This window comes from Natator depressus, chromosome 2 (assembly GCF_965152275.1).
Source record: "Natator depressus isolate rNatDep1 chromosome 2, rNatDep2.hap1, whole genome shotgun sequence".
Taxonomy (NCBI): domain Eukaryota; kingdom Metazoa; phylum Chordata; order Testudines; family Cheloniidae; genus Natator; species Natator depressus.
Genome location: NC_134235.1, coordinates 251,062,390 through 251,075,223, shown reverse-complemented (window position 1 = coordinate 251,075,223; position 12,834 = coordinate 251,062,390). Strand labels below are relative to the sequence as shown.

Sequence of the window (12,834 nt, the reverse complement as noted above, 5' to 3'; positions counted from 1 at the left end):
ATGTGTGACATACCAGGGTACAATCCAGACTAATGAGTATCTGTACCACCCCTGCCCGGTAACCTGGGGTACCCTTTACAATGCCTTGCTGCTGTAGCCTCCAACCTGGACTGCTCACAAACAGCCTCCAGCATGTAAGTCACTCCCAGCTCTGTGTGTGTGTGCGCACGCGCGTGTGCGCTGCAGCCAGCCAGCCACCCCTTGGCTCTTACCAGCCTGGGTTATGCTGCAGAGTGACCCAACACACTCCCAGTCCCAGATCTTTCCCCAGAAATGTACATTCTGTACGGCCCAGCCCTCTCCTGGACAGTACAAATATGTCACATCCATTATTCCTTTAAGGGAATAATATGCACACAACTTGTTACCTCAAAAGGAGTTACCCAGACACTTCAACTTGAACACACCGTATTATATCTACAAGTTTATTAACTACAAAGATATAGATTTTAAGTGAGTACATGTAATGAGGTAGAAAGGTTAGAAATGGTTACAAGAAAAATAAAGATAAAACACTTACTGGTGCCTAACTTAACCAACTATATTAGATTCAAAGCAAAGTTTTCTCACCACATGTTTTAACAGCAGTCTTACTGACCAAACTCTTTAGGTCAGCAACCCTCCCCCAAAGTCCAAAGGCTGCTTCCTTTGTCTCTTCAGGTACAGTGAATGCAAAGGGGAGGGGGAGAGAGGAATGTTTTGGGGTGTTTGCCCCGGATTTTATAGTTTCAGTCCCCCTTTTGAGAGGGACTGGATACTGCATGGAAACATTGCTGGGGAACTTGGGGACAGGAAAGTGCAAGGCAAGATTTTAGACTGGCATAGTCTTGAAGAGTTTGCTTGCAAGGCAGACAAGCTGGTGAGTCAGGAGGCTGATACACAGCTTAGCAGCCGCATAGCTCTTACTTGCTGAGGCACTGGGGTAACACGTCTGGGTGCCTTGAGGAAGATGCCACAAGGACAAAACCAGAAAAGCTCTCAGGTTAAGGTAAAGCTGTTCAGGAGTATGGAAGGTAGTGCCCAGATGCAGGAATGCATGAGCGACAATGGCACCAATAGAGTTGGAACTGAAAAGATTGCACTTAGAAATGCAGAAGCTGCAGATACTGTACAGCTACCAGGAGAAGGAGAAACACTGTGAGAAGCATAATAAACAGAGACTTCATGAGGAGATTCAGTGGATGTGAACACAAGCTGTGATTGAAGTGATGAGTAAAGGCCTTCATAGACTGTAAGTTCATAGAACTCCTGCACATTTGAAAACTTTATTGCAGTTAGTAGATAGGGATGACTTGTTTTCAGATTTTTCTGGTGTGGATGACATTAGTATCTATGCAAACATACAAAAGACCTTATGGGCTTGTAATATCAAATTTTCCCCTTTGGTAGAAGAATCCCCCACCTGCCCTTTTTGGGGCAGTTATAAACCCCTTTTGCACCACTGAAGCAGTGCAAAAGGGACTTAGCCCAGCCCAAGGATCTGGCCCACATACTCCATATATATGAGTGTATGTAAAAATACAAATGTTAATGCAAAAAAGGAAAACCAAGAACATTGATCAAACCCAGTTGCATTCAGATATTATATCTGTTAATAAAAAAAAAAAAGCTGAAGTAGCTGGTGTCTTGAAATATTATTATTGTTTCCAATAGCATCCACAATGTGCTAACATTTTCCAAACATAAAGGAAGGCAAATTCTCTGTCCCAAAGAGCTTAAAATTATCAGAGTCCTCTTAAAAATACCAAACCAACCCTACCTGTTAGAGCATCTACACTGCTTTCATCCAGCTCCATGGCTCTTCTATACCACACAGAAGCATCTTTCCACTTCCCCTGAAGAATCAGTTGATATCCCAGCTCATTAGCAAAACATGCATCTGAAGACTTTAATTTTGTATACAAGCGTTCAATAAATCCATATATTAGCTGCAAGATTTGCTGATTTTTCCCACACTGAAAGTAACAAAATTCACATGGACTACTGAACAATGTACAGAATATAAAGAAATTCCAATTCAGTCCAGATAAAATAGAGGGAAAATAAGTACTTAAATATAGCAAATCTACAAAATAGTTAACAATAAAATAGGCCCACTGGCTTGGAATACCAAGCGGCAAATGGAATATTTGGAGTGAAATCATGGCTCTACTGAAGTCAATGGGGTTGGGATTTCATTTCTGAGGAATATCCAATGGGTGGCCAAACATATTATGTATTATTCATAGAGCTTGTCTCCAATATTAAGGGTGAATCCACTTCACCTATAACAAAGCCAGAATCATTGAGTTCTAAGGTCTGGGTAGAAGTTGTCAAGGAAAAACGCTGGTTCCTCTGTTATGTGCAACTATTTCCTGTGAAATTGTCTGAGTATGTGACTGACATATTCTAGATAATAGCTATGCCAGATAACACTGTGCTAACTAATGAATCTTGGTCTTCTGCTTGCAACATTTCTTCAAACAATTCTGCAAACTTCTTAGCATTGTAGATTTTATGAACTCTGCAGAAAAGTCAGACCCTTAAGTTTGTAAGTTCTCTGGGGGAAAGGACTGTCATTTTCTCTATGTTTAGACAGTGCCCAGCACAATGTGGCTACAACCTGGTTGAGGTCTCCAGACACTACAGCAATATAAATGTTTAACAAACATAATAATGGACAGGTTCTAAAATCCATAGGCCAGATACTGTCACAATTACTCCTGTTGAGCATTACCTTTGTCTGTGAGTATGCACCACTGAGGCAAAAAGGACTATTTGTGGAGTAAGGTTCTAACCAATGTGAGTTAGAGTGGCATGATAATGCCCATATCAAATAATTCTAATACTAACCGTGTAATGTTCCCCAAAGCACTCAAAGAAAGTAGCTCTTACCGAGTGCAGATGAATAAAACAAACTAATTTAATAGACAGAGACATTTGGAGGTGATTTTTTAAAAAAAGCTAAGACTTTTGCCAAAGGTGAAAACCTACATTTTCAAAACTCTCATCTCTCTCAGATGTTTTGAGCAATTGCACCAAAACTTTACAGGAAAAAAAAAAAAAAAAAAAAAAAAGTACTTTCATCAGGTGCCACAAAGGACATTTAAGCTGGAAAGGATTTTTTCTTTTTCGGAGGCTGAATCAGAGAGGTCCAGAATAGACCTATAATGGAAAACTAGTTACAACTGCAACTATGTAGTTGCTTCCACAGATGCATAATTACTATCAGTTTTTAAACAAATATGCTTACCAATCTACTGACCACAAGGATTTTTCGAAGATGTAAGTCTGCATTTTGAGGTTCCTTAGTCTCCAAAGAATGAATAAAATCTCTAAGTTGAAATGATGCCTGCAGAAAAAAATATTTAATGAACTAATGAATTTATTTCAAAATTAGAGACAATAATTCAGATAATATTACCATTCTTTACACAAAAGAGTCCTTTGAATGTTACATAGGGTAAAATTCATGACCACCAAACGAAGTCTGAGTAGACTGGTTTTGTGTAGGGGACTGTGTTGGGATGGAGTATAGAATCCATCATCAAGTCAGCAGGCAAGATACAGAGCTCAGTGGCTGCTACTCAAGCCCACGGGCTTCATAATCATGAACCCACTGACCTCTCCTCTGTCTCTTCATCAGCCTTCTCCAACCCCTACTCCACAAAAGCCTACATCAGCTATGTCACAGGACAATGTTGTGAACTCTCCCTGTACTTCTGTTCTACAGCAGAATTACGAATGTTCTGTTGCAGCCTTCCATCACCATTGTGCTGCTGGATGAATTCTATTCTAACTACAGAAATCACTTGGCCAAGTAAATTAACATTGTGATTTACAGAGTACATTTATAACAGTTTAGGATACTAACAATAAACTGGCTCACATGCCTTCCCACCAACTACATTTCATCTTATTGCTCTTAAAAAAATCACAGAACCACTTGAGCTAAAAAGCACCTCTAGAAAGCCATCTAATCCATCCCTTGCACTTCAGAAACCTGGAAGGAGTCTAAAGATGGGATTGATGCAGGTCAGCTTTGAAGACTTCATTCCAGCATCAAGTGTGAATGAAAGTATAATATTGATATTGGAAATATAGGGATATGCTCCTACGGTGACAGAGGATGGTTTGGGATTCATGGAGTATTGGGGTGTCTTCTAGGATTAGAACCTCTTCATACCACTTCTCTTGAAAAAATACCATGAGGTCTTTAAGGATCACAAAAAAATCAAGGCCTCAACTTTATACTTCAAATACTTGTAAATATAGAATACTCACTGCATTCAAGTTTCCAGTTCTTGAAAGCTCATTTACAATACTAGCTTGAAGTCCATCTATATTGGTCCCATCTTTACTCAGGATTCTTAAACAATAATTATTATATATGTATATGTATTATATGTAAGTTGCAAGTTTTACAAAGCAAAACAGAATACAGTACATACAGTTATTTTTAATAGATTCAGCTTGTTCTCTGATGTTGAAAGATAATCTAGTCATTGAGTTAAAGCTTCATAAATGATACATTTCTAATTGTGGTAAATAGAAAGTAGGAAAAACGGTGGCTCTAGAGTATCGAAGGGTACATCTACACAGCAAAGAAAACCCCATGACAGTGAGTTTCAGAGCCCAGATCAAAAATTGACTTGGGCTCACACGGCTCACACCACGGGGCTAAAAATAGCTGAATAGACATTCGGGCTCAGGCTGGAGCCCAGGCTCTGAGATCTGTTGCGGGGGGGGGGGGGGGGGATCTCAGAGCCCATGGCTGCAGCCTGAGCGTGAATGTCTACATGGCTATTTTCAGCCCCATATCACAAGCCCTACAAGCCTAAGACAGTTGACCTGAGCTCTGAGACACTGCTGGATAGGCTTTTTTGCTATCTGAGAATTTACACTCTGATATAAATAACAAATGCTGTCCCAGGGACACACACTTCAGTTACCATGAAACTGTGCTTAATATCAGGAAAAATTAGTCTGGGACCTCATGGAAGAAAATTGCTTAAAATATTTTAAGTTGTTAAATGTATTTTGAGTAAATGAATTTGAAGAAGAAATATACTCTTACTTTACAAATATATGGGTTACAACTTTATAGAGGCATGTAACAGAATTTAGAAAGGAAATCACATATCTTAGTCTGTACTGGGTTTGTTTGGTTTTTATTATCCCCTACCTTAGTGCAGTTTCTAAAGTTTGCTCCCAGTCTTGCTGAGCTAAAAATAGCCTCATCTTGAGGATAAATGCTGGTATGAAACCAGAAAAATTGACTATTATTTGGTTAACTACTTCCAGAGCACCTGAATAGTTCTGTTGCATCATGAAATATCTTGCCTATGGAGGAAAAAAAAAGAAAAACAATCTCATTGATTCAGAAAAGTGGCAGATTGTACTGATATGCTAAATGAATATCATTAAATTGGTAGCTAATTACCATCTGCTTCATTACTTGAACCAGCAAAAGATCCAGATCACTTATTGTTGTGGCAACTGGAGCCAACAAGAAGGGGGATTAAATTCAGGGCCTCCAAGCCCTCCCCACACAGACATCACAAGACTCACCAGTAACCATTTTAGAGAACTGCATACCAGCATCTTCCATTCCCTACCCACTTTCATGGCCAGGACTAGCAAGGGAGGAGCTGGAAGTTAATGGGGGTTAGGCACTGAACCTGCTTAGGCACTTTTGAAAAATCTCACAAGGCACCTATCTGTATTTTAGGTGCCTAAATCACTTTGAAAACAGGCTGCATATTTCTGGAAAGCAACCTAGGGGTCAACAATGCTATGTGTGGGCACAGGAAAAGGAAGTTGTCTTGTGTCCTCTCTGTCAAAAATGAAGTCCAATGACAATGAGTGAAGTAAGAAGGAAAGTATAAAATAGAGTTAACCCCCCCCCCCAAGAATTAACAATCATACCTTTCCCATCATCCCAAATATATCGGTGGTGTCTTGGATCCCTTCGTCAAGGTATTTGATAGATTTCTTAACAGCATGCTGTTTGTCAGATGTACAGTACACCCATCCTTTAAGCACAAGACCCTGTGAAGGTAAAAAAAAAAATCCATATATTTTAAGTTACACAATAGGCAAATCATAATATGCAGTGAAAAGTCCTAATTTCTTGTCTCAAGTACATTTATTTTTGTTTAAATATTTAAATGCATAAAAATAATAAAAAGATACCTCTCACAATCTCTAACCACCTTTGAAAATTATTTTAAGCCACAAGAGGTATAACATCAGAAAGCAGCATCACTTTCAGCCATACATAGCAATAACTGATGCAGCCTAATAACAATACACCTGTCTTTAAAATTACAAAAGCATCCTCCTCACTAAAATTCAATGAGCATTGTGGCCAAGTGCCTAGCCAACCAAGAGGTGCCATTTAAGCACAATGAAGCACACCCTTCAGCGCCTTACCTTGATTATAAAATGGATTTTTGTTATTACTGACAGAAGAGAAATGACAGACCAAGACTCAAACATTCTCAAAGTCAGTATTCTGGCAAATATTTGAATTAGCCATTGCACACAATCTTTGTTAAAAGGGTCATCCTCCACTGGCAATGTATATGGATAAAACCAGAACACGCTCCCCTCCCCCCCCCTCAATTGTTGTCTTATCCATTTAATTAGGAGTCAAAACTATCAAATTCTCAGTATGCAACACATCAACAGATGGACGAGAATTTTCAGAAAAAAACCTCAACTATTATAGTTATTGAGAAATTTGTCTGGATTTGTCATCCACCTGTTGTTGCGTATCCATCAAAACTTCAATATATAAATATCCACACCCTGTGGCATGTGTTAACATGTGACAGATGTGACCAGCCTGTCTAATTTTTTGCATGTTCAATATTGCTTCTGTGGCCAGTCTGCTTTCTTCTGTAATGAAATCCATGGGAGGGAATTCAAGAGAAGGAAAAATCTTGAGTCTTCCCTGGCTGAATTCCTCCAAAAACAATTTCATCAAAGTATGGGGTTTGCCTCTCTATAGCACAGGCTGTTGGGCCTTCCCAGAAATTGCACACATTCCAAGGTAATCTGCATGAAGGCTGTGTAATTATGGACAGAATCTGTGCCCAGTTACATCGATTAACTCCACTGATGTCAGTGGAGCGACCTCACATTTACAATAGAAGATGGCCCATCATGGCATACTTGTGTGATAGTTGTCCTACTCCACAGCACCGCGATGAAACAATTTGCTTCATTCATTTCAAGTCAGTAGCATCACACACACACACAGTAGTGTTTTGATCATCTGTGTACCGTGAAAATTGTTTCATCAGTTTTTACAACAAATAATATATTTGCACACAGTAGTAATGTTTTTGTTCACAGTGTACACAAATGTATTTGTACACAGTGAATAAAGCCAGTGCCATTTTTCATGGTGGAAACTCAGCATGTAGTTATTTTCCTTTGCAAAAAAATATTGATTTGGATTGAGGTGGAGACATCCACTTCAAACTGTTTTAAAAACAGCATCAAACAGCTCTCACCTCAGCTTGTGTATGAGACAAGATATTTATATCTAGGTAAATCTAAGTTTAGGGATAGTAGACTATGTTTTGCCGGTTTATTTTTTACCATCTAATTAAAACTGTGATTACATTTAATTTTAAATATTAAGAACTTCAGGCAGACATTTGTCTTATGGGTGAAAAACCTTTATATACATTACCTCTCTAGATCCATTAGACATTTTCAGCATTCTGTCAATGTATTCATTTGCTTTATCATTTTTACCCATCAGCCACAGAAACATTCCTGCATAATATAATGCATTAATTCCTGCGGTCTTCCGGGTTTCCTTTAATTTGTTTTCCAGCTCCAAAACAGCATCACGATCTGAAAGCAAATATCCCAACCAAAAATGTTTAAAACATATATAGAACTTATATAATGCCAAAATATGGTATTTGGTAGCCAAATGAACCAAAGGCCCCAATCCTGCAAACACTTATACACGTGGATAACTTTTCACATGGGTAGTTCCATTGAACTCAAAGCTAATCATGCAAGTAAGGGTTTGCAGAATCAGGGCAAAAAATAGCAGGTTGTTTTCCTTTTAGAACTGGTATATTTTAACTGGAGTTATTTTTTTGCATACAGACAAATTGAAAAAAGTAGCACACCATTCTCTATTACTGTAGGCTCTATTCTCCCCTCAACATGTGTGAGATTTGGGCCCAATCCTGGAGGTACTGAGCACAGTACACGCCCATCCCATTCACTTTAACATGAATAGAAGGTGCTCAATATCTTGCAATATCTTTCTGCAAATAACTTCAATTAGATTTAATATTAGCTCCCTGCCTTTCTCTCCCTGGTATTATGAAATAATCTTGCACATTGCTTGGGAGATACCAAATACAATAAAACAGATTAATGACTCCTGGAACTGTCCAAACAATTAGTGAAATTATTTTATAATCTAAGCCTATTTGCCTTCTCTTGGCTTTCTCATGCCACTCTATTTTCTCCTCTTATCTTTCTATAAACAGTCCTCTTTCCCTCTCCATATTTTCTTTCTTTCCCTACTCCTTTCCTTCTAGTTGTTCCATCTACTTTGTGTTCTTGTTCTTTAACAATTATGTAAATATGTTAACAATTAACAACAAATAGTGCTCTGAATGATGCACTAACATTGTGGAATGCTCCCACTCATTTTTGTGTTTGATGTTAACAGTAATAGAATAGAACCTTGCTAATGTGTACTAATGACTGGGCTACCCATTGTGGATTACAGAATTTTACAAATGAGCAAATAAGAGAGTAATCAATTTTAATAACATCAAGGCTACTGCATAATAAAATAAAATTTACCCATTTATTTTAATTTGTGTAGTTTAATTCTTCATAGTACAATATCTTTTCCCCACTGATATCATTGCTGATTCACTCCATTCCTCACTCTCCTCCACTCTTGCATCTTTTGTCCCCCTCTCCCATTGAAAGGTCCGCCTTGCCAGCCCCCAGCCCTGGCTCACCCCCAACCACCACTTCCTACGCTCCTGCTGTGGAGAGTCTCTGGCAAAAATGCAGTGACCAGGCCCACTTCCTCCATTACAGATTTGTTCTCTCCTTTTTCAGTTCTACCATCTTCCAGGCTAATCAACTCTACTTCACTGAATCTCACACCTGCAATCCCAGCTGCCATTTCACAACCTTTAACTCACTCCTCAAACCTTTCCCTCTTCCTAATTCCACTTCTCCCTCTGCACAGGCTGATTTCTTTTAAGGGAAAACTGACAAAATATGCCTCTCCCCTTGGCTTGCCTTTCTTTCCCCTATTGCCCCCTACAACTCTCTACTCCTTCTCCCTGGTCACAGATTCAGAAGTTTCTCATCTGCTCTCTTCCTATAACCCCACCACTTACCCCAGTGGCCCCATCTCCTGACCTCCCTTGCACACATTCTCATACCCTACATCTCAACCAAAGGTCTGCAAGACCTTTCAGGGGGGCCACAGGCCCGCCGTCTGAAACCCGGTGCCCCAAGCCCTGGCACCCGGCCCTCTCCGAAGCCTGCAGTGACGCAGTGAAGAGCTGAAGCCAGCAGCGGTGCAGGGCAGAAGCTGGGACCCCCTGTGTCCCCCAGGTCTGAAGCTGGGAGTGGCGTGGGGCTGAAGCTGGGAGCACCAGTGCCCCTCCCCCAAGGCTGAAGACGGGAGTAGCAAGGTAGCCCCAGTGCCCCCCGCCCCATCAGAAGCTGGCCGCGGTGCAGGACAAAAGTCAGGAGCCCTGGCACCCCCCCAACTGAAGCTGGGATCACCCCATCACCCCCCCTCAGGGTGCACCCCCAGGATGAAGCCAGCAGCAGCGCATGGCTGAAGCCCCGAGCCCCAGCACTCCCCACGGGCAGAAGCCCTGAGCCCATGGGCAGGGTTTTGCCCCCCCAAGCTGCAGTGTTTTACCCAGAGTGGGATAGTCCTGGGGGTAGCTCCAGCTTCTCCACTCCCTCCTCATCTTCCCCAGTTCCCTTCAGGCCCTGCCCTCTGGCCAAGTTGTAGGTGAGAAGCCAGAGCTAGGCAGTGCGGAGCAGCTGCTCCTCTGGCTGGTGGTGCCATGGAGCGGACAGCTGTGGCATTCCCACATTTGCTGCTGGTGCCCAGGTTTGCGGCTGCTCCTCAGCTCCCACCCCCCTTTGACTACTCATGCAGCCAGTAAGAGTTGCCTGGGCAGGGGGACCCGGCTTCAGGGCTGCAGAGCCCTTGGAGAGCAGCCCCTGCAGAGGGAGCCCTCCCAGCACAGGGCCTCTAGCTACCCCCTCCCTGCACCCTGAGCTACCCCCTACCGACACAGAGCTACCCCTCTCCCTGCACCCTGAGTGGTTTTCAAACTTTTTGAACTGAGTCCACCCTCTGAGTTATATTTTTTGGTTGTGTCCCCCCTGGGTGGCCTGCTGAGGTGAGTCAGGGAGTGGAGGTGTCACTCCCTCCCTGGACCACATTGTGTAGAGCTGGCCCAAGCCCTGCCGGCCCTTGCCCCCTCAAAATAAAAGTCAGACTACGCCTATGAAGGACCGCCCCGCCGGCCCGGAGCCCCAAGTCCTCCCCGCCCCCACTGAGCCCTGGAGTTTTTAATAGCATGTTGAGGGGGGCCTCCTAGAGAAAAAGATTAAGAACGCCTGCCCTACACTACTCTTCTCCTTAATCTCCCTCACTCTCCTCTGGCTTCTTCCCCACACAATACAAACATGCTTAGTCAATCTCATTTTAAAAGAGCCACTCTTGACCCTACTTGCCTCTCCATTACTGTCCCATCTCCTTTTCACCTTTCAGTTAACTGAACACACTCTTTACAACAGCTGTCCAGAGTTGCATCTAAGAGCGTCTCCAATAGAGCTTCCACCCCTTGCACTCAACTGAAACCACTCTTGCCAAAATCGCTAATGTCTTTCTCTTAGCCAAATCTTAGAACCAGTACTCTAGCCTCATGTTCCTTGACCTGTCAGTTGCCTTTGATGCCGTTGATCCTGTACTTCATGAAATCTTGTCCTCCCTCAGCTTCCATGACTCCATCCTCTCCTGGTTGTCTCCTACTTCACAGCTTGTTCTTTGGAGGACATCCCCCACCTTTCAGCTTTCCTGGGGGCATTCCACAAATTCTGTTCTTTGTCCCATCCTTCTCTCTCTCTCTACATCTTTTCTTTGGGTAATCTCATCTGCGAACACACATTCAACTACCATCTCTATGCAGTCTATTCAAAGATCTACCTCTCTACTCCAGACCTGTCTGCTTGCATCCAAATAAAAATCTCAGCATGTCTCTCTAACATCTCCTTGTGGATGTCTAGCCATCAGCTCAACATAGCTAAAACAGAGCTCTTAATCTCCCCCTGGAAGCCCTCTTCACTACGTTCTATCTTGATCACTGTGGACAATACCATGATTCTACCTGTCACTCAAGCCCATAACCTGGATGTCATCTTCCACTTAGACCTCTCTCTAGGTCCTCACGTCCAAGCTATGCCAAAATATTGATGATTCTTTCTGCATAGCATGACCCTTCCTATCCATCCACGCAGCTACAACTCTTATCCAGGCTCTCATCATCTCACGTCTCAATTACTACAGCACCTTTTTCTCTGGCCTTGACAAATGGAGTCTTACCCACTGACATACATTCAGAAGGTTGATGCAAAGATCTTTATCCCGTTGATTTGACCATGTCTCCCCTCTCTTTGCATCCCATCACTGGCCTCCTCTTCTCTATCATATCAAACATAAAATAATCTGTCTCCATTTTCAAGACCTTCATGACCTATTCCCCACCCTACCTATCATCTCTCATTCAGTATCGAAAGGGCAACTCCCGCCTTCAGTCAGCCTCAATCACCCATTTGCTACACTTTCAAACAAATACCTTTGTGCTTTCTCCCACGCTGTTGCTCATGCTTGGGGGAAGCTCCCCATAAACATCTACAAAGCTACCTCATTCAAACCCCTCCTCTCCTTTCCTGTGAGACCTATAAAAACTTGACAGCGGTTAGGTTGCTGGTGTGCTAAGACCACTGCCCATGATGCTGACCAATATTGTCTCATTGTTTCTTTGAACTCCCCTGTCTGTCTGTCCGTCCATCTGTTGTTTCTTGTCTTATATTTAGACAGTAAACTTTTAGGGGTAGGGACTGTATTTTGTTCTGTGTTTGTACAGCACCTAGCACAATGGGGTCTTGGTCCATGACTGGGACTCCCAGGCATTGCAATAATGCAAATAATCAATATTAAAATATTCAGCAATGTGCTTTATAAAGTAATATAGCTATAGTAATAATAGCTATAGTAATATGAGGTCACCTTATTGCATTCTGCTACGAAATCTCTGCTGAGATGTCAGATGAAAATTATGATTTGGGGGATAATTATTAGTTTTGCATATTAATAAACTGCGAATTAGTGAGGTTCTACTATAAGATTGATATAGCACTTTTTATCCCCAAGGATCCCAACGTGCTTTATTAACTACATTCATATGGCAATTATATAGCCTATTTCTAAGGTCAGAGGTCAGCTACTAGTCAGATAATGAGTGCACAATATGCTGCACAGAAGCTGGGATGTGTGTGTGGAGAGAAGGGAGGGATTATTCTGGCAAATGAAACCAAGGCAACTACCCACTCTTGCAAAGGTACTATGGGACTGGTAATGTCCACAAGAGCAGACGGAATATAGGTTTTAAGATCTCATCCGAAAGATCCACACCTCACAAACTGCAAGTACTCACCTAATTTGCAAGGGTAAAAAGTATAGTCAAACTAGGCAGGATTTAATGTAGGGAACTTCTAGGTGTTTCTTGGAGAGTCTAATTATTTCCAGCCTAATGCTTA

The 12,834-nt window shown here is 41.9% G+C and overlaps 1 protein-coding gene across 1 annotated transcript in view; it reads right to left on the bottom strand.

The window, feature by feature from the left end:
* Positions 1 to 12,834, bottom strand: part of TTC21A (tetratricopeptide repeat domain 21A) — a 61,588-nt gene that overhangs the window by 44,237 nt on the left and 4,517 nt on the right. Inside the window, exons 4-9 of the mRNA XM_074946341.1 lie at positions 7,685 to 7,851; positions 5,908 to 6,030; positions 5,165 to 5,322; positions 4,264 to 4,348; positions 3,233 to 3,331; positions 1,760 to 1,955 (exon numbers count right to left, since the gene is read on the bottom strand). Of these exons, the coding sequence (XP_074802442.1) occupies positions 1,760 to 1,955; positions 3,233 to 3,331; positions 4,264 to 4,348; positions 5,165 to 5,322; positions 5,908 to 6,030; positions 7,685 to 7,851 (828 nt within the window). The remainder of the gene's footprint in view (positions 1 to 1,759; positions 1,956 to 3,232; positions 3,332 to 4,263; positions 4,349 to 5,164; positions 5,323 to 5,907; positions 6,031 to 7,684; positions 7,852 to 12,834) is intronic.